At 41.9% G+C, this 22,303-nt stretch overlaps 1 protein-coding gene across 1 annotated transcript in view; it reads left to right on the forward strand.

Annotated features, from left to right (window-relative positions):
• The window catches only part of LOC102157779 (uncharacterized), a 169,766-nt gene that overhangs the window by 6,513 nt on the left and 140,950 nt on the right, over positions 1–22,303 (forward strand). Inside the window, exons 3-4 of the mRNA XM_085013037.1 lie at positions 2,077–2,202; positions 2,340–2,380. Of these exons, the coding sequence (XP_084869163.1) occupies positions 2,077–2,202; positions 2,340–2,380 (167 nt within the window). The remainder of the gene's footprint in view (positions 1–2,076; positions 2,203–2,339; positions 2,381–22,303) is intronic.

The following is a 22,303-nucleotide window of genomic DNA, read 5'->3' on the forward strand; positions in this document are numbered from 1 at the left end:
TGTCAAACATAGAAGTTGGAAGGTCATTCCAGGCAGGAAAATATGGAATAGTGAAAGCTCAGGAACTGAATGTTAGAAGGAACAGCCAGCAGCAGAATATGCGACTAGAAAGGCAAATATGAGCCAGAAGCATGAAGATACAATTTTCTCCAGAGGGCATAAAGCCTCTTCAACTTTTCCAGGGAAATGCTCATAATGGCAGAGGAAAAAGGATACTAACCAACTAAAGGGCCTGAAGCATGGCCCCAGATGGCCCTCTCCAAGCACAGAGTGTCTTTGAAATCTCTCATTATATGTTAAAAATTCAACTGAACTTCTGTGGTCCTCTACAATGAATATGAGTCAGTTTTACTCTAAATTCTTTTTTAAATACTTTGTGACCATCAAGACTGAAAATTCCTCTCCCACACTCAAAATCTTTGATTAAAGTTCATGCATGGCAGGGAAATGCTCTGAGTTTATCTTGTGCCTTCAAAGTTCCCCAGAGATACCCAAAATCCTGGCTGGACGGCTTTCAATGACCAGTTTCTAGTTGTCAAAGAGGCATAATCAGATCTGGTTTCAGAACACAGCACTGGCAGCATGAAGGGGCCTGAAGAGCTGGAGGCAACAGGAGAGATCCAGGGACATGATGGTGGGAACCCAAACCAAGGCAGTGAGTGGCACTGAGACTAAGGGGAGGAGTGGATTGAAAGATGCTCAAGATGGAGGGGTCATTTGCATGAGGGACGTAAGGGGGTGTGGGGGAGGAGGAACTTCAGAAGGAAGAACTGATCCTGGGCTGCAGGAGGAGGGAAAATCACTCTAGAAAGCAGTGGTGAAAAGGAAGGAGGGCCAAGGCTGGAACTCTGAGAACAGCTGTGTTTGGAATGGTGGTGGGCAGGACAGGAATGGAGCAATCCAGAGAGAAGATGGTCCAGAGACTGGGACATCAAGGAAAGCGAGGAGGAGGGCTTTTCAAGGAGGGGTCTAGAGACAATATTCCATGACAAGGAAAGGGCTGGAGGTACAGCAAGGAGATTTTAGGCCCTCGGCAAGGGGAAGGGGAGAATGAATGGGAGAGGTGGGTCCCTAAGGGATGGGGAGAGGCAGGGAGGTGGGAACCTGCAGGAAGGAAGAGGCTGGAGATGAAAGGATAGAGCAGACAGGGCAGAAGCATTGGATCCACATGGAGGAGGAAACAGGGTGAGAATCCAGAACTCTGGGTGAGTAAGAGCAGGCTTAAGTGGACAGGGGAAAGGCAGACATTTTGTACTTATTTTGAGCATGAAACATAATTTGAGGGACAGAAGGACGATCATCAGCTCCCTACTCTGAAAAGTGGAACTTGAAAACTAACTGGATTATCATCCAACTAGGGATGATAGGAGGGTTTTGAAGCTTCAGGATGAGAGTTAGGGATAAAAGGTAAAAAGATTGGGATTGAGAGCTGTTTTTTCTCACCTGGGCAACAGGGAAGAAGGTGATGAGTTCAAAGCTCAGATAAGCAAAAGAATAGTAATAGTAATAATATTGCTTTCCTTTGCCCTTAAAAAAACCCAAACTAGCTCTTAACAATATTCTTCTCCTCCCTCAGAGTTTATTGTGATGCCTAGCTTTTTCTTAAATAGATAAATAAATACATAGAATGTAAATGTCTATCTCTTCATTCTGCCAGCCTCAAAAAGATGTTTTTGGTCAACAAACCCGCTGATGATTTTTCAGCAATCATCACATCTCTGTTTAAGAAACTTGAAAAAGTTTGTCTGGAGACAGAAGTAGTCTGACAATTTTCACATGACTATGAAAAGAAAGCCTTGATAAATTTATGCCAAAAAAAAAAAAAAAAAAAAGTACCTGAATTCCTCCCCCCCAATCCAGTCTCTGATCTTTTGAGCGGCACAGAGCTGAGTTCACTAATCCTATAGCAGTTTTCCCCAAACAATATATAAGACTATACTTGCAGTTTCTAATCTGTTAAAAAAAACCCCACAAAACTGTTTACATTGTATAATTATAGGAGGGCAGCCAACCCGAACGCTGGTAACAGCCGAGCACTGGTCAGTACGGCTGTCCTGCGCCCACGTGGTGCGTCAGGCACGGCGCCTGCGTGGATGACCGAGCTCTGGGCCTCGCGGATCTCTCCATTTTCCAGAGGTGCTTCCTACTGAAGACACCCACGGCACTGCACACAGAGGTGCTCACCTCACTGCACTTCAGAGGGTAGGTGTGTGTGTGTGTGGAAACCTGGTGACTCGTGCCCAGACTTGAATGGGGCGTTGGGTGATTTTGCCGATGGATGAAAACACCAAGGCCCTGTGTTTGCTCCAGTTTCACTTCAGCACCCTCTGGATTTACAGCTTGGCCCAGGTCTGTCGTCATCGCGGCCCAGATCCTGTGGGTAGGTTTCCTCCATCCTTCGTTTTCTGAAGCTGGGAGGGCGGGCGGTGTGAAGGCTGGGCCGGGATGTGCCTTAGCATTGCACTGGGCTGTGAGCCAGAGAAGGGATCCGGATTCCCAGATCTGATGACCAGTTCCTGGGAACCACTGCAGATGTGAATCAGAATGCTTGTTTATTAATGTATCATCACCACAAGTGGGTTATTTCCGGGATAGCCTGCTCCACTCTGGAGCGAGCCAAATCAAACACTAAAAAATTCTTTTCTCTTAAACTTTCCCTTTCCAAATTCAGTGATAGACACCATGTTTCTCTTCCTTGCTGATGTCACCTCTGTTACCTACTGCCTCACCTGTGGGTTCATTTCAGTCATAGAGAATATCTTTGAAAAACAACTCATCTGGAAATAATTTGAAACTTTTGGAAAACGTGCAAGATTCATACACAGAACTCCCATATCACCTTCACCCAGATATCCCAGTTGTTAATATTTCAATGCATGTTTGTGTGTCCACGCTCTTTCTCCCCCCACCCTTTCTATCTATATATCCACATACACGCCCATTCTTCTTCTTCTTTTTCTGAATATTTAAAAACAAATTTTAACATGATTGCCCATCACCCCTTAAATACAGGAGAGCCTGTTTTTTCAAAAGGCAATGACACTGTCCTACATAAGCACAGTGCCACCTCCAAATCAGGAAGTTAGCGTTGTGAAAACACTGCCATCCAATCCAGAGGCCCTATTCAAATTTTACCAACTGTCCCAACAACTTCTCTTTTTCTTTTCTGGTCCAAGATTCAATTTAGAATCAAGGACTACATCTAGTGCTGTATCTCTTTAGTCTCTTCCATCTGGACCAGCTCCCTTGTTGATGTCTCCTCGGTCCCTGCCCACCACTGCCTCCAGGGGAAGGGGAAGGAAGGGGAAAGGAGTTAGGACAGTCCCTCTTTTGACTGTTGTTTGATTCAGTGTTGGTACCAAATTTATTGAGCTGTTTATTAAGGTTTGTGCAATTTTTGTCTGTAAGTCACATCTCAATACAAAAAAAGAAAAGAAATAACCAGGTGACAACAAATGTTTGTACTTATATTTAATTACTAAAACATCCCAAGTGAGTGAAGATCCCTCACTTCACAAGTGCTTTGCATACACTGTTCTCTTTGCCTCTTTTCTTTGCTAGCAAACTCCTTCTCATCCTGCAGTGCACTTAGTGAAACTTCTTTCACAGCCTCCCCCCACCCCCAACCCGAGGTCAGAGCCTCTTCATGTGTACTTTGGGCCCAAATCCTTTGCAGCATTTCATTACATTTATATCCCACTCTCCTTTTTAAATGTATATTTCAAATGGTGATAAAAAACACATAGCATTGGAGTTCCCATTGTGGTGCAAGAGGAAACAAATCTGACTAGGAACCATGAGGTTTCGGGTTCGATCCCTGGCCTCACTCAGTGGGTTAAGGACCTGGCATTGCTGTGAGCTGTGGGATAGGCCGGCAACTGTAACTCTGATTAGACTTCTAGCCTGGGAACCTCCATATGCCACTGGTGCAGTCCTAAAAGGCGAAAACAAAACAAAACAAAAACAGTGTAAAATTTACCATCTTAACTATCTGTAAGGGTACCATTCAGTAAAGTTAAGTGTATTCCTACTGTTGTGCAACCATCACCACCATATCCATCTCCAGAATGTTTTTCATCCTGAAAATGGAAACACTGTACCTATTATCAGTTCCCTTTTTCTTCCCTCCTCTCAGCCCCTGACAGCCACTCTTCTATCTTTTTTCTCTGTGACTCTGACTAGGTACCATTTTCTCCACATCCTTGCCAACACTTGTTATTTTTGTTTTTGTGTTTTGGCACTTGCCATCCTGATGAATGTGAGGTGGTATTTCACTGTGGCTTTTTGATTTGCATTTTTCTTATGCATCATGACCTTGAGCGCTTTTGCATGTGCATGTTGGCCATTTGTATGTCTTCTTGGAGAAGTGTCTATTCACATTCTTTGCCCATTTTTTGATCAGGTTGTTTGTTTTCTTGTTGCTGAGTTATAGGAGTTCTTTATACATTCTGGATATTCACCCCTTATCAGATACAGAAATTGCAAATATTTTCTGCAGTTCTGTAGGTTGCTTTCCCCCTCTGTTGATTGTGTCCCTTGATGCCCAGAACTTTGGGATTTTCATATAATCCAGTTAATCTACTTTTATTCTTGTTGCTTGTACTTCAGATGTCATATCCAAGAAATTATTGCCAAGCCCAATGTCGAGGAACTTTTCCCCTGTGTTTTCTTCTGAGAGTTTTATAGTTCTAGCTCTTATATTTAGGTCTTTGATCCATTCATAATTTATTTTAAAATAATGTTTATATATGATGTAAGTTAAGGATTCAAATTCATTCTTTTGCATATGGATATCCAGTTTTCCCAACACTTTTTATTAAAAAGGCTATCCTTTCCCCTTCGAACAGTATTGTCTCCCTGTCAAAAATTACTTGTCCATTTATGCAGGAATTGATATCTGGGCTATTTGATTCCATTGATTTCTATGTCTGTCTTTATGACCGTATAACACTGCCTCGATTACTGTAGCTTTGTGAGTAAGTTTGAAAATCAGGAATTGTGAAACCTCCGACATTATTCTTCTTCAAGATTGGTTTGGCTCATCAGGGTCTTTTGAGATTCCATATGAATTTTCGGGTAGATTTTTCTATTTCTCCAAAAAAAAAAAAAAGGCCTTTGGGATTTTGATAGGGACTGCATTAAATCTGTAGATCACTTTGGGCAGTACTGATTTGATATCTTAACAGTATTAAGTCTTCCAGTCCGTGAACATGGATGCTTTTCCATCATTTGTGTCTTTTAAAATTTCTTTCAGCAACATTTTGTAGTTTTCAAATGTACAAGTCTTTGCTTTTTGGTTAAGTTATTCCTAAGTACTTAATTTTTTGATGCTGTCATAAGTGGAATTGTTTCCTTAATTTCCTTTTCAGATTTTTCATTTATTTCCTCTTTTCTGGGTGGAATGATTTGTTCAGTTTTTCTTTCTCTGGGCTGTAAGCTTTAAGAGTGTAGAAACAGTGTCTGGTTTTGCTCACAGCTATAGCCCAAGTTCTTTGTATAATAGTAGTCACAGACTCAATACATACTCAGAAAACACTTGCTAAATTTTTCTACTAGCTTTGGGCTGGTTTAGTAGACTCATTATCTGCTTTTGTATGTGAATGAAGATTTTGTTGATGCTGAACCTTTTGCCTTGACTATCTCTTCAGCCCTCCACCCTTAAAAACAGAACACTGATATTTATTTAGTGCTTACTATATGCTACAAATCTCTGTATGTGTTACTTTATTTCTCACAACAACCCAGTGAGGTGGGTATAGAGTCAGACTGTACCTTGTTGAAAGTTTTAGTTCTGGAGCCAGACTTCCCGAATTTGAATCTGATTCTTGCACGTGCAAGCTGAGTGATCTTGGACAAGTTACTTCTTCTCCCTGTGCCTCAAATTTCTATAATATGGGATTCCTAAAATGCACATCCCTTTGATTTGCCCTGAGGATTAATTAACATATTGTGTGTCAGTTGTTTAGCACATAGTAAGTGCTTAGTAAACCTTAGCAATTATTATCTCAACTTTGCCAGTGTGAGTTTAAAGAGGAAAAGCTGCCCCTGATCACACGTAGGCAGTCTTGAATCCCTGAGTGCTTAAGCCCTGCGGTAAAGTGCCTGCCATGTACACCATTCTCCCCTATATCTGAGACAGGGCAGTGAGGAAACTCACAAACCCCTAGAGGATAAAATGTTTGAAGAGTTGAGAAATGGAGCTTCCTGGGATGCCAGATCAGCATGAGCAGGGATGGCCCTTTCATTTTTCAGAAATCCCTTGGAACTCCTAGTGTCCTAAGGAGAAATCTCACTCCAAAGACCAGAAGTCTTCATTCAGCGCAGACCAGCCAGACCGCCACCAGGACTTGGTGGACCCAGTGCAGAGTGGGGACAGCATTCAAGGGGACTGGACCCAGGCTTACCCTCCTCTGTGCACAAGATTTTGCTGTCACCACCCTCATCGTTGCCCTGTGATTCCAGGTCTCCAGAGAAGACCAGGCACTAGTCCCTATCTTTTGTCCTTCAGAAAAGACCAGGACACTAGTCCATGTCTCACCCTGTTCTCACCCTGGGCTTCCCAGGATGCCAGTCCCTGAGGGTGGGGAGCTGGACCCCCAAGTTCAAAGGAAACAGTGACCATTGCAGTAGTCACATTCTCAACCGGTTCTCTAATATCAATGGCTAATATCTGTTGAACACTCACTGTTCCTAGTGCTTTACCTGCAATTATTTATTTAGTCATTTATTTTTGCAGGGTTTTTTGTTTTTTGTTTTTTTTGGTTTTTTTAGGGCTGCACCTGCAGCATATGAAAGTTCCCATGCTGGGGGTCAAATTGGAGCAGCAGCTGCCGCCTTACACCACAGCCAAAGCAATACTGGATTTGAGCCACATCTGTGACCTACACCACAGCTCACGGCAACACCCACTGAGTAAGGCCAGGGATCGAACCCACATCCTTCTGGATACTAGTTGGGTTCCTTACCGCTGAGCCACAATGGGAACTCCCTGCAATAGCTTATTTTATCCTCAGATGACCAACATGTCTGAGTTTGCCTGGGAGTTTCCCACTTCTAGCATTAAAAGTCCAGCATCCTGGGAAGCCCTTCAGTCCTGGGCAAAACAGGAGGCTTTTATCTTCACAATCACTTTGGGAAGCAGGAATCTTGGCGCGGAGAAGTGCCATGCTTTCCTAAAGATGCACCCCTATCTAGTATCTGAGGCAGAATTAGAACTCATGAAGCCTGGCTCCAGGGGCTTGTTCTACTAACTGATATGCAGTGCTGCCCAAACCAGTGAAAGCAGCCTCTGCCAGTAAATGCTTGGGTTTGGTCCACATACCAAATGGATGGCAAATAGTACTGGCAGCTCTAGGAGAAATAGTAAATTGTGCAATATGAAATTTCCCAAAATTAAAAACGGAAACTCATACTTTATTGCTGACAAAATGCCAAAGATTGCTTTCTAGACTCCCTGGCTCTCAGATTTGGTTTATTCTGCTTTTGCCTGTGCCTTTTATTTTGGTGAGAGTGAGCATAGGGACAAGACCTGTGTTGTGGGGGGGAGGGGGGGTCACTTTAAGGCTGGGAGGAGCAAGATGAGATTCTGTGAAGGGCTTTCATCTCCTCCACTTCCTCTGTCACCTCCATGGAACATCGCCCACTTAGCTGCCACCTATTGCTAGTCTTCTTTTGCTTCTTTCCTTTCCTTCTTTTCCTCCACTGCCTGTACAGTTCTTTTCTGCTGCATTATTGCTTCTTATTTGCCTTGTAAATAAGAAATCCTGACAGTCAAACTTACAACCTTGGTTTTTTTTTTTTTTTGCTTTTGTTTTTCTTCTCAGGGATATGAAAAGTAACAAAGAGGAATGTTTGGGGCACATTCTGTGTAGTCATCTAAGTCCGTTTTTTGTTGCTTAGATGATTTGCATATAGATTCAAGTGCCATCAGATTTCACACAGATAAATAATGATTCACAGTTTCAGAAGAATACTGCTGTGTCCTTTTAGGTTGCTTTTCATAATAAGACTTTAACTGCTCTTAAAACACTAACTAAATCTCATTAACATTATCTCCAGCACATTAATAGGAAAAACAGGTCTGTAGAACAGTGACATTTTATGATTAAAAACACATTTATTTAAATGATGGAGTTGCCTCCATTTGAATATTGCCTACTGCTTCCGTAATAATAGCCAAAGGTTTTTCACAGATGCTTTTTAACAGGCATCCTCTGCTATATCTCTGCTAACAGTGTAAAACTTGAACAACAAGCCTGGATTTGGTATGGGCTCATTATGTATCAGAAATTCCTCAGTTGTAGACAGTTACTGATGAAATTGCTTCCAAGGAGAAAGCTGGGCACTTTTGGAAGTTACCCTCATACCACCAGGTCACTAGGGTCATGTTCTATTCCGCGAGCAACTGTCATGGCTTGTAAACGAGTCTGTTGGGACATCAGGGCATCCTTGGTTCACCTGAAGAGGAAGGTACAGAGACAGACTGGCCTGAGTGCATAATCGAATGCAACAGAATTGCTCCAATCTGTTACTTTTTGTTTGTTTGTTTGTTTGTTTGTTTAGGGCTGCAGCCTTGGCATAAAGAGGTTCCCAGGCTAGGGGTCCAGTTGGAGCTGTAGCCGTCGGCCTATGCTGCAGCCACAGCAAAGCGGGATCCAAGCCATGTCTGTGACCTACGCTACAGCTCAGGGCAATGCCAGGTCCTTAACCCACTGAGCGAGGCCAGGGATTGAACCTGCAACCTCATGGGTACTAGTCAGATTTGTTTCCACTGAGCCACGACAGCACTCCTATTACTATTTTTTTTTTTTTTCTTTTTTGGATTCCCCTGCGTGCGTATGGATTTCCCGGGCCAGGGATCAGATCCGAGTGACCTAAGCTGAAACACTGGCTCTTTAACCCACTGTGCCAGGTTGTGGATCCAACCTGTGTCCTGGGGCTCCCAAGACGCCACTGATCCCGTTGTGCCACAGCAAGAACTCCTATTTCTAGTTTTTTTAAAAGCATGAGTAACGCAGAACAGTTGCTGTTCTTCAGCTTGCTGTTCTTCAGCTGAAATAGACACACACTTTGTATTCCATTGTCAAAATATCAGATAATCCAAATCAGACAATGATTTCCATTTAGGAATGAGCAACTCCACTGAGGAACACTGGGTGGGTGGCAGTTTGATAACTGAGAGAGTAGAGCCAGCAAACTTCCCAAAGCTCCTGGGGAACGGGGATGCCTGGCCTGGGCAGAGAGGAGCCAGAACTGCTGCCTCCACAGAGGTCCCCTGCCAGGTAGGAGGTATGAGCAAATCACAGCAAGCCTCCCTGGCTTGAGTAGAGGCGCAGGGCTTGGGTGGATGGCATTGGACAAGGAGCGCCCCAAGGGCAGAGGACAGGTTTAAGTGAAATGGAACACTGACTCACTGGAATCAGGACAGTGGGCTGGGGTGTTTTACGTTTCCCTCCTCTCCCACCCTTCTTAGAATATCCACGTGGCTTGTGCAACTGGAAAGTCCAGGACGCAGTGATGTGGTCTGACTCTCTCTCAGCTCCATTTCTCCTTTGTTGGCCTCACACTCAAGCAAGTACCTGCTCTGTGAAACCAGAGCAAAGGTGGTCCCCAGCAGCTCCAAACTCACATGGTCCTTCCTACTCAACATCTCTGGGAAGGGGCAGCACTTGGTCTTCCGGGGTCCATATGTCATGCCTTTGATCTGTCCTCCTGGGTCATGTGCCCATGCCATGGACTTATCATTGAAGAAAGGAAGATAAAATGGAGCCCCTCTGTGGGTTAAGGACCCAGTGTTGTCACTGCAGGGGCTTGGGTTGCTGCGGTGGTGGAGGTTGATCCCTGGCCCAGGAGCTTCCACATGCAGTGATGCCTGCCTGCTCTCCCTCCAAGTTCACAGTGTCAGAATGCCTGTGGATGATACTCCTACAGTGTGCTGGTGGTCATGTACCAGAGGATCTTGGGTGCCAGACGAAAGTCTGCACCCAACTCCTCCATCAGTAGGGATCTATTTATAATTTTCGAGCCTGGCCATTCGATGACTCAGTTTCTCACTTTGGGGAGGGCAGTCTGGGAGCAGAGTCCAGGGTGGATAGAGAGAACAGAGACAGGTCGGGGGGACAGGTAGGGGCTCTCATGGGAGTCTGGGCAGGAGGGGAGAAGGCCTGAATGAGGAGGAGGAGGCAAGAGGGAACAGAGAAGGGAGTAAAAGTTATGCCTCTTTTGGAGACAGAGCTTCTCAGTTATTGATTTGCTGTTGGGGAGCAAAGAGAGGGCAGTAAACAACCAAAGTCCTGGAATTAAGAAAGAAGAGGAAGAAGGATGGCATTGGTTGTATAGCAGGCAGTTGGGAATATGGATCTGGAATTTGGGAGAGTGGTTGGAGCTGGAGAAAGAATCCTGAATATACTTATAGCTAAAGCAGTGGGAATCATGAGATTATGGCCACAAAACTGTAGAGAAATAAGAGGACAATAAATGGCAATCAGTCCATCATTGCTGCAAACTTGGAGTTATCCCTAATTCCTCCGCCCCTCACATCCCTGTACAATCTTTCAGTCACACCTGACAAGTCTGTCTTCGAATTTTATCCTGCATAGGTCCACTTCTATCCATTTCCACTCCTTTCCCTTAGTGAGGACTCTCCTGCCTGGACCACTGCAGGTACAGTAGCTTCTAAACAGTCTCTTTGCTTCCATTCTTGCCTGCCTCCAAGCTATCATCACATGGCATAAAGGTTTTTTTAAAATGTGAATTGTCTATATATATATGTGTGTATGTGTGTGTGTGTGTATGAATCACTGTGTGCTTTGCTATATACCTGAAACTAACATGCTATTGTAAATCAACTATACTCCAATGTAAAATAAAAATAAAATTACAAAAAGAAAAATTGAAAAGGTAAAATGTGAATTGTGATATGTCACCCTTAGGGGCTTAAGCCCTAATGGCTTCCCCTTGAGGTTAGAATCAAATGCAAGCATCCTGTCATTGTCCACAAGACCTTGCATACCCGAGTCCTTGCCTCTCTCTCCAACTTTCTGTCATTGTCTCCTTCCTTTACCACCTTTTAATCACATTCGTCTTTAAGTTTCCCAAACCTGTCAAGCCGTCTACCAGTTCTGCTCTAAACTCCTTCACCAGCCCTAGCCGCACCTCCTCTTTTTCATCCTGTCTCTCCAGCTCTCACTTCTGTACGCCATTCCTTTAATCCTCCCAAGAACACAGAGTTGTTTTATTGCCTAAAGAATCATCTTTGACAACAGATCCCTCTGCGGCCACCCTGACTCTCTCACTCCTGCACTGCCACAAGAAGCTGAGCAGGAAACAAGGTGCATATTTAGAAAACTCCTTAGAAGTCAACGGGGAGGGAACCCCAGTCTGACTCATTGCATAAAGCCCATAACAAACATCATACTTTTCCCTTTTAAAATATGTTCCATTTTTAGAGTAAAATACTAAAAATGAGATTTATTTTTAAAAATAGAATGTAAAAGGATTTTTTTCTTGGCAAAAGAAGGCATCTCGAGTTTTCCTAAAATATACTGATTTTTTTTCCCTCCTAATATACTCAGAGTTTGTAACTTCACTTTCCACAATTCAGTTCACAGAAGTTTTCAAGGGTACAACAGTTGCATAAGATAAAGCATGCTTGTGTTATTCCTGTGTCATAGATAGTAAAATTGAGGCACAGAGTCTCACCAAGGGAGTCAAGGTTAGCAACCAGAGAACTGTTAGCTTTGAATCTTTGCTCAAAGCAATGACTAATTCCATTTTCCCAATACTTTCTTCTTAAAATATAGACTAAATTCCTGCCTTTGTTTTCTAATACCTGCAGTGAACCTGAGTATAAAGCTCTTAGTGATTTTTTGTGCAGCACTGGGTAGGGTGTTCCCAGGTGCTGGTTTCTTCGTTCCTTAGAGCCCTCAGCAGACACTAATTTTGCGTTGAGCTGCCTGCATTGAGGCTAATTTTTTTAAACTTTTTAAAAAAAATGTTGTGTTCATTTCAGGTGCACAGCAAAGTGATTCAGTTATATATACTCAGATTCTTTTCCATTATATGTTATTATAAAATACTGAATATAGTTCCCTGTTCTATACAGTAGGTCCTTGTTTATTTTATATATAGTCGTGTGTATCTGTTAATCCCAGACTCCTGATTCATCCCGCCCCACCCCCTTCCCCTTTGGTAGCCACAAGTTTTTTTTTTTTTTTCTATGTCTGTGAGTGTGTTTGTATTTTGTAATGAGATCATTTGTATCATTTTTCTTTAGATTACACATATAAGTGATATTATATGATATTTGTCTTTCTCTTACTTAGTATAATAATCTCTAGGTCTATCCATGTTGTTGCAAATGGCATTATTTCATTCTTTTTTTTTTTTTTTTTTTTTTTTTTTTAATGGCTGAGGGACTATTTTTGGTAATACATTTGTGTTTTGTCCAGTAAGCAGCCAGGCAGAGAAGCAGTGCTGGGACAGTGAACTTACACTTTAGCGTAATTTCAAGATGTGAATAACAAGTTCTTTTTTTAAATAAAAAAGGAAATGAAATTAAAAACAAGACTTCAATTTAATCTTGGAGACTTGAAATGAAAAGTTTACCCCTTGTCAATTTTGTTCCAGTTCACTAAGTCTCAACAATCACAACAGCAGGGCAAAGGAAGGAGAGAGTGCCACTTGACCTCTGAACCTCCTGCATTTGTGGGTTTCATCTGGCCTCCAATAATATTTTAAAGGGTTTTCTATGTTCACAGATTTCTGCTTACATTAAGAGAGCTTTTTGTAGATATAGATCTATTTGATGCTAACCAGACAGCATATGATTACCATAAGGGTAATTTATAGGGGAAAAAAGTCCCACCTGAATCCCGAGGTATTTAGATAAGTACACACAAATAAATTTGAGATCTTGCACCAAGCCCTGTCTAAACATAACTTCATTGTATTTTGATTTGGGTGGAAAAATTAAAGCTAGTGCTCGCTGAAAACATGTTCACAGTAAGACAGGCCAACCAGCTTGACTGTTCTTTTCACCTTGTCTAGCCTCCTGAGTGCACCAGGACAAGGGTGATAAATCCTACTCAGGCAACTGTTGTAAAGGAAATTGAAAGCCATGTAAATCCAGGGTTTCTATTAACTGCTAAGAGCTTAAGCACCCATAGTCAGTTCCTACTTAGAAGCATACGTGTTCCACATCTTTGTCAAAAACTGGAAGGGAAAAACACAAGATCACACTCTTTCATCACATACAAAGGGTATACTGGTCCTGAAAGTGTTTTTAGTGCTCTATGGAAAAAGAAAATAGTTTTTGACCAAAGCATTCAATTTTGCCTTTAAAAAATTAAGTAATTCCAAAGAGAAACGCATTTTTTTTCCCCTCAAAATCTTCGCATCTTAGGACGGGAACAGTAATAATTACTGGCAGACATTGGACCAGTACTTCATATGTAGTCTTTTCTTTTGCAACCCCGCAAAGTCATTTTTATTATCTCCCTTTTACAGATGATAAATGAGGGCTCGGATGGGTGGTGAGTGGCCAGTTCCGTATTCAAATCCTGACTTCTGTGATTTCACACTGCTTCTCTGGGAAATGGAGTCCCAGTTGTGTGGCAAGACTTATTTTTACCTTCATGGCCCCAATCTGTATCTTGATTTGTTAGTTTTCCTTAGTGAGGGAGGGTAATAAAAACGATCAACTCTGACATTTGACTTCACCCTGAAAATGGCCGTATTAGACAGCCGTGCCATCCTGTTGACATTGGGTCACACTTCAGCTGGACTGGGTCCTCCTTCTCACCTCCTGTGGCCTTACTTGAACTCGTATAAACTCATTCTCCCTATTCCCTTTTCCCTCCTTCGGTGAGTTTTCTAACATGCCATCTTCAAAAGGCACAGCTGACTTAGATCCATGAAAAGTTGTACGCACCTCAGGATATAAATCTAATGACGTAACCTGCTTATTGTAAAGGGTCCAAACTGTGCATTTACACCTCCGCGAATTTTCACATCCATGCATATAACCAGCACCCAGATCAAAAAATAAAACAGTACCAGTCAGGCTAATGATATTTTAAATGCCAAAGGGAATATTTCTATTTCAAAGTGTATGTAAATAATCTGTTTATAAAGGTAAGAAATGCATTTGAAATGTGTTTCATTATGCCCCACAGTGTTTTATGCACTGATTTTAATACCTTGTGTTTTCTGAAACCTGTGATGCATTTAAAGAGACACCATGGCCAAGCATCAGAGTATACACAACACTTCTCTATGCAAATAGAAACAGAAAATAACCAGTAGAAATATTAACAAAGCGATCTTTGACAAAAAAAGGCTTGTGGACTTGAGAAAACTGATCAAGTTTTTTAGTAATCATGTAAAGACAAAGGGAAGCCACAATGAAACGCTTTTTTCCCCATCCAATATTTGGCAAAAACTTTAAAACTTTGACATCATCAAGGGTGAGCAGTGATGTGCAGCCATGGGGACATTTTGTCTATGGCTGCTCGTTATGTGATTTGGTAGAAATACTTGGGAAAAGGCAAACAAATACACAGAACTTATGCTGAACAATTTAAGCAACAAGATATGAACACTTCTCCCACTGCAGCCCCACATCAAAGCTCAGCACCACCCAGTCCTCGAACATCTTCCTCCTGGTGATTAAATTAAAGATTGTCTTTTTACAATACAGATGTAGATTTTTGTGCTATAGTTTTAAGATGTGCTCCTCTTCAAGAAGCAACTCCTCTAGGAGGACCTTTTCTTTTATTCACAAGTAGGTCTGAGTTTCACATTCACAGGAAAAGAAAGTTCCCAGTAAAAGCCTACTGGTTTTATGGTTTAGTTTGTCAATGTCTTCTGAATATGGAGGATTAAATATAATACACAAACTCTTTTACTTTTATCTCCATCCTTTACCTTTAGCTCTCCTATCTCCAGTGGCAGATCTGCTGTTATCCATTTCAACAAGGCAAGCACCATTTCTAGTAGAGAACCTGAGGCAGACTTTCCTGCTGAAGGAAGAACATGCTGGCCCCCACGCATGCAGGGAGTCTGTTATGTTTCAGTGAGAAGTCCCATAGGATGTTACAGAGTGACACTTCAAGAGGGGAGGAAAATCCAGATAGAGCCGAGATGGAGGAATAATAGAACAAGGTGAATGGGAAGAAGAGATGAGTCTGAGTTAAATATTCTTGGGCAAAAAACTGCCCCGAGTTCCAGTTGTACCAGTTAGTTTTGGATGATCTCAAGAAAGACTCACTCTCTTCTGCCAAATGGTTTCTTTTCTTTTCTTTTTTTTTTTTTCCTTTTTTTTCTTTTTAGGGCCATACTGGTGGCTTATGGAGATTCCCAGGCTAGGAGTTGAATTGGAGCTACAGCTGCCAGCCTACACCACAGCCACAGCAACTTGGGATCCGAGACACATCTGCGACCTATGCACAGCTCAGGCAACGCCAGATCCTTAACCCATTGAGCGAGGCCAGGGATCAAACCGCAACCTCATGGTTAATAGTCGGATTCATTTCTGCTGAGCCACAATGGGACCTTCATCTTTTCTTAGGTAATTTTTAAGTCTTCAAGACTTGGGCATAGAATGTGGATTAGCGCTCAAATGTGGTCTACATTAGAATCTCCTGGAAGCCGTGATTAAACATGCAGATGCCTGGGTTGTAGTCTAACCTACTGGCGGAAAATCTATGAGGTTGCAGCCCAGACACAGGTTTACAAGAAGCTCCCCTTTATTTCACTTGTATTTTATTTCTTTCCCAGTTTTATTGAGCTTTAATTAACATATAACATTGTATTAATTGAAAGTATACAGCATAATGATCTATATAAGTACATATTGCAGAAGGATTGTCACAGTAAGTTTACTTAAAATCTATCACCTCACACATATAATTTTTTTTTCATGTGATGAGATCTACTCTCTTAGCAACTTTCAAATATACAATATACTATTTTTAACTGTAGTCACTATGTTGTATATTACATCCCCAGAACTTATTTATTTTGTAACTGAAAGTCTACTTTTGGACCATCTTTACCCATTTTTCCCATCTTTTACCTCCTACCTCTTTCAACTACCTGTCTGTTTTCTGTATCTATGAGTTCAGTTTTCCTAGATGACACATATAAATGAGATCATACAGTATTTGTCTTTCGCTGTCCGACTTAAATTCTCTTTACATAATGTCTTCAACTTGCATCCATATGAACCTTGGCTGTTCCTAGGTTGTTCCCATGTCTTGGCTATTGTAGATAATGCTGCAGGGGAACAGTGGAGTGCATCTATCTTTTCCAGATAGTGATTTCATTTCCTTCACATATATACCTAGAAGTGGAATTGCTGGATTGTATGGTAGGTTGATCTTGAATTTTTTGAGGAATCTCCATACTGTTTTCCATAGGGGTTGCACCAATTTACATTCCCAGCATCATGTACAAAGGTTCCCTTCTCTCCACATGCCCACAAACACTTATTTCTTATTAATTTTCACACTCTCCAAAACCTGTGAACTGCTCCAATATGAGAGCAACCCCCCACAGATAATTGTTGTGGGAAAGTAAAACCATAAAGTCATTGATTTTTAGAGTTCAAAAGAACCTTAGACAGTTTTCATGGGAAGAATCTACAGGCCAGTGATTGAGTGAGTGGGGCCCTGCCATCCAGTGATACAGTCACGAAGCCAAAGCCAGAAGAAAACGCTCTGATGCCCAGCTTAGAGCTTATGTAATACTTCCATTCTCCATCGCTAAAACTCATTTAGATTGTGTTTAGAGTTATCTCTCTATTTTTTGGTGTGGCTATTTTGTGCAAAAAACAAGAATTTAGAAAACATGGACACAAAGAGTTAATAGTTTTTTTTCTTTGAAGTCTTTTGTGTTTTGTACAAAAAGTTATTTTGTATATACTCACCAAAACTTATATGTAATTTTGTATACCACTTAGATTTTTTTTTTTTAGTTATGCTATTGTAAGCTTGGTTTTATAGTAACAGCTCTTAGTAAAAGTAGTTTCATGTTAAAACCAAGTTTATCAATGTTATAAAAGCTGCAGTGGTTGCTAAGAGAAACTGATACTTTGTTCCCATGGGAACCATTGTTTTACAGTGAGAAATATAGCATCTCCAGATTCAAAGGATTAAAAACTTAAGTTCGAGATGGGAAGTATTTCACTCTTCCTGGAAAAATGTGAAAATTACCAATCTGTGATTGGAAAATGTGGTCATGGGGCCGCAATCTCCCAAAAGGATGAAAATGTTCTAGGTGCTATTCGATTTCTTCTTCTCCTTCCCTTGTTGTTGATGGCGAGGCAAGGTGATTATGACAGGAGAGTGAGGGCAATGAAACTAACTTCTGGTCAGTCACTCTTAGAGCAGGGAAGTAGTTAGGAGACAGCTTCCAGTTGATACTGCCTCCCCTGGTGGTTAGGATCTCTGATTAGAGAAGGGAACAAAGGGAAGAGATTTTGAGTTAGACCAAGCAGCTCTGCAGCATTTAGGTACCAGGATAGCATTTCCATCTGGGCATTGGCTCTTAACTTTAAGGTAAAGGAAATGATTTTAAGTAAAAGAAAAAAAATCGATTTAATTCTGCTCAGAACTGAGGATCAAAATGAGGTGGAACTGACAATAATTGTAGTTTGTAAACTCAGTTCCTGGATGCACGCTATTCCCTGAACCTCACATTCAGCATCATTAGTCCATAAAGATAGCATTCCATATCCTCAGGTTCTGAATCTGTGGATTCAGCCAACCAAGGATTGAGGATATTCAAAAAACCAAATTCCAGAAAGTTCCCCAAAGCAAAACTTGAGTTTTCCATGTGCTGACAACTATGTACATAGCATTTATAGTGTATTAGGTATTATAAGTAATCTCAAGGGGATTTAAAGTGTATGGGAGGATGTGGGTAGGTCATATGCAAGCACTATGCCATTTTATACAAGGGACTTGAGCATCCTTGGAGTTTGGTCTCCAAGGTGTGGGTCCTAGAACAAATCCCCCTCAGATATTAAGGGGAAACTCTGTTGCCACAGGCAGTGGATTAACTAACTGCCTTACCTTCCCTGTCTGACTTCTTTCCTCTCCTGGTGTTCCCTGCTTCTCAGAAAAAAACTCATTGAACTCTGATCATTGACTCAGAGTCTGCTTCTGAAAATACACAATCTAAGACATGTACTGAAAAGCTCAAAGAAAGATTATGTGAGTGAAATCTATTGAATGGTACTTGCAGAAGAGATGGAATCATCCCCGCAACAGATGCATACAGACATCTATCCAATTGTTCACTTATCCAGTTAGTACTTTGTGATGGATGCTGTGTTGTATGCTCCCCCACCCCCCAGTTAAACACTTACTGGCCAGCTTTGGGAAGTGCTGCTGGCAGTCAGCCTTCATGGGTGGCAGACTCAGGATTAGCTTTGGCTCAAGAAAGAAAGCTGCTTTCCTCTAAATCACACCTCCTTCCCAGGATGGTCCCCAGCCAATGACAGATCCAAGTGGGATTATAAAGGCCCAGCCCTCTCAACTCATTCCATGAGCTCCTAAGGTCTTCCTATCTTCAGGATGCCCTGCCAGATCCATTCCTTTGGGACTGTGTGTGTTGGGGTGGGGGGCCTTGGCTCCTCAATCTGCTGACCCTGTTCCTTCCCTTTCCTCAGGTGATCCCAGAGTAGGCCCTAAGAAAGCTCCTGCACAGTAATCTCCATTTCAGAGTTTGTGTTCCTGGGAATCCCACCTATAACAGCATTGATGAGCACCTACTGTGCACTAGATGCTAGTCTAGGTGGTAAGGAATACAGTGGGAGCGAATAGGATTCCTGCCCTTACGTTTCATTAGGAAGGAATTAATATTTTATTTTATTTTATTTTATTTTATTTTATTTTATTTTATTTATTTATTTTTGTCTTTTTAGGGCCACACCTATGGCATATGGAGGTTCCAAGGCTAGGCATTGACTCCAAACTGTATCTGCTGGCCTACACCACAGCCATAGCAGTGCAGGATCCGAGCTGTGTCTGCGACCTACACCACAGCTCACAGCAATGCCGGGTCTTTAACCCACTGAGCGAGGCCAGGGATCAAACCTGTGTCCTCATGGATGCTAGTCAGATTCATTTCTGCTGAGCCATGACAGGGACTCCAGAATTCACATTTTAGAGCAGGGGTCAGCCAACTTTTTCTGGAAAGGGCCAGATAATAAGTATTTTAGATCTTGTTGGCCATATGGTCTCAGTCCCAACCATTCTGCTCTCCCACTGTAGCATAAAAGCAGCCTTAGAACTATATAATTGGAGTTCCCGTTATGGCTCCCATTATGGAGTTCCCTGACTAGCATCCATGAGGACGCAGGTCTGATCCCTGGGCTTGCTCAGTGGGTTAAGGATCCGGCATTGCTGTGAGCTGTGGTGTAGGTCTCAGACATGGCTCGGATCCCCAGTTGTGGTTGTGGTGTAGGCCAGCAGCTATAACTCCGATTTGACCCCTAGCCTGGGAACCTCTGTATGCTGCGGGTGCAGCCCTAAAAAGATTAAAAAGTTAAAAAAAAAAAAACCTATGTAAATGAACAGGCATGATTATTTATCACTAAAACTTCATTTACAAAATAAGAGGTGGTTTGGATTTGGCTCCTGGGCTATAATTTGCAGATCGCTGTCCTAGAGGGCAGGGAACAGGGAAACCAATAACTAAACAAGAAAACCTCAGATAGTGATAGTGCCATAAAAGAAAGAAATTAGGATGATGTGATAAACAAACTATTATTTATTTTAAAATTTAAATTAACTTTTTTGAATAAGTAATATATTCACAAGGTTCAAAAAGCAAAAGAATTGACAAAGTATTCCTTTACAAGTGTACATCCTGGTTCACTTTGACCCCCCCATGGAATAATTTTATTTACTACTTTTGTGTTTCTTTTGAATGTTTCTTAATGGGAGTATAAGCAATTTCTGATGTTTCGTTATCTCCCCTTTGATGTAAAGGTTAACATTTAGTACTTCTTGTCCTGCACATTATTACGTGTTATTTACTGAATATGCCCTGGATCTCTTCAAGATCATCCCCATTTGTTTTTCTGTAGCGGAGGACTAGTCCTAATCTGTGCATGATTGTTTAAATAATTAATTCCCAGAGTTCCCATTGTGGCTCATTGGGTTAAGAACCCGACTAGTATCTGTGAGGCTCTGGGTTCCATCCCTGGCCTTGCTCAGTAGTTTAAGAATCCAGTATTGCCACAAGCTGCTATGGAGGTCGCAGATGTGGCTTGGATCTGGTGTTGCTATGGCTGTGACATAGGCCGGCCGCTGCCCCTTCATTTCGACCCCTGGACCAGGAACTTCCATATGCTGCAGCTGTGGTATGGCCCTAAAGTTAATTAATTAATTAATTAATAGATAGATAGATAGATAATCCCCTATTGTACTGGTCAGCTCCTCCAGAGAAATTAGTCTAAGAGGATGTCCCAAGACACTCCGCAGAGTGATTTGGCAAGCTGGAGGCCCAGGAGCTCTGATGGTGTAAGTTCCGGTCTGAAGAGCAGCAGGCTTCAGACCCAGGAAGAGCAGATATTTCAGTTTGAAGACAGAAAAAAAGCATGTTCTCCCTTACTGTACAGAGGAGGAGGGGAAGGGAGGGTCAGCATTTTTGTCCTGTTCAGGCCTTCAGCTGATCCACCCACACTGGGGAGGGCCATCTGCTTTGCTCAGGCTACTGATTGAAATACTAGTCTCATCCAAAAACACCCTCACAGGGATACCCAGAATGACATGTGGCCAAATATCTGGGCACCCGTGGCCCAGTCAAGTTGCCATATAAATTTTTTTGGGGGGAGGGGGCTGCACCTGCGGCATATGGAGGTTCCCAGGTTAGGGGTCTAATCAGAGCTACAGCTGCCAACCTGCGCCACAGCCATAGCAGTGCAGGATCCGAGCTGTGTCTGCGACCTACACCACAGCTCATGGCAATGCCAGGTTTTTAGCCCACTGAGTGAAGCCAGGGATCGAACCTGCAACCTCATGGTTCCTAGTCAGATTCGTTTCCACTGCGCCATGATGGGAACTCCTGCCATATAAAATTAACCATCACATCAATGAATGGACATAATTTTGCTACTATAAATACTACTACAATGAATAACCTTGTATATATATATATGTATCATATATATGTATCACATAAATATATGTATCATATATATGTGCGTGTGTGTGTGTGTGTGTGTGTGTGTGTGTATATGTATATATATATAATTTCATAAGTATGCAGGTGAATCTATATGTAGGACAAATTCCCAGAAGTGAGATTACTGGGTCAATACGAGTAACTTTGATGGAAATTGCCGCATCACCATTCACAAGATTATTCTAATTTGCAGCCTCACCAGTATATGTGATTGTTCCATCTCAGCCCTGTCGACAATTATCTTGGAGGAATTTTTGCCAGTTTGAAATCATGGAGCTTTAATTTGAATTGCTCTAAGTGAATTTGCATGTCTTTCTGTATGTTTAAGGACTATTTGTGCTTCTCCCTCTGAATTTTCTTTTTATGTCTTTTGTTCAGTGGGACTATTGGACTTTTCTCAATTTCTAATACTATTTATTTATGTATTTATTTTTTAATTTTTAATTTTTTTTTGCTTTTTAGGGCTGCACCCGCGGCATATGGAAATTCCCAAGCTAGGGGTCGAATCGGAGCTACAGACCTACACCACAGCCACAGCAATGCAGGATCCACACCATATTTGTGACCGATACCACACTTGTGGCAATGCTGGACTCTTTAATCTGCTGAGCAGGACCAGGGGTTGAACCTGCATCCTCGTGGATACTAGTCAGGTTCGTAACCCACTGAGCTGCCACGGAAACTCCCAAAGACTTATTAAACATTAAGGAGCTTGATCCTTTGTGATTAGGTTGCAAATGTTGTCTTAGTTTGTCACTTATATTTTGTGCTTATGTTGCTCTTGTGTCAGTTTGTATCAATTTTTTTCTTCTATGGCATAGGTATTTTGAACCTTGACTAGAAAGGCCTTTGAGGGGTACTTTGAATGGGGTGCTCCGGCTGATAGAGACACCCCAGCTCCTTGCTTGTGTGCTGGGGAAACGTTTGCAGAAGATGTACTAACTACTTGAGGCAGCTCCTATGGAAAACCAGAATGTACATAGCTGAACAATTCACCAGATGAGAAAGGAAACTAAAAATATGTTTTGACCCAATGTAAACATTACAAATGAGGTAAAACAAACGTTATCAGAGAATCACACATAATGAAAATAATTGTATTGATTCC

Source organism: Sus scrofa, chromosome 1, assembly GCF_054392235.1.
Source record: "Sus scrofa isolate SSC_HxYL_T2T_F1_AM1 chromosome 1, Sscrofa_HxYL_maternal_Yorkshire_Landrace_v2.0, whole genome shotgun sequence".
NCBI classification, from domain to species: domain Eukaryota; kingdom Metazoa; phylum Chordata; class Mammalia; order Artiodactyla; family Suidae; genus Sus; species Sus scrofa.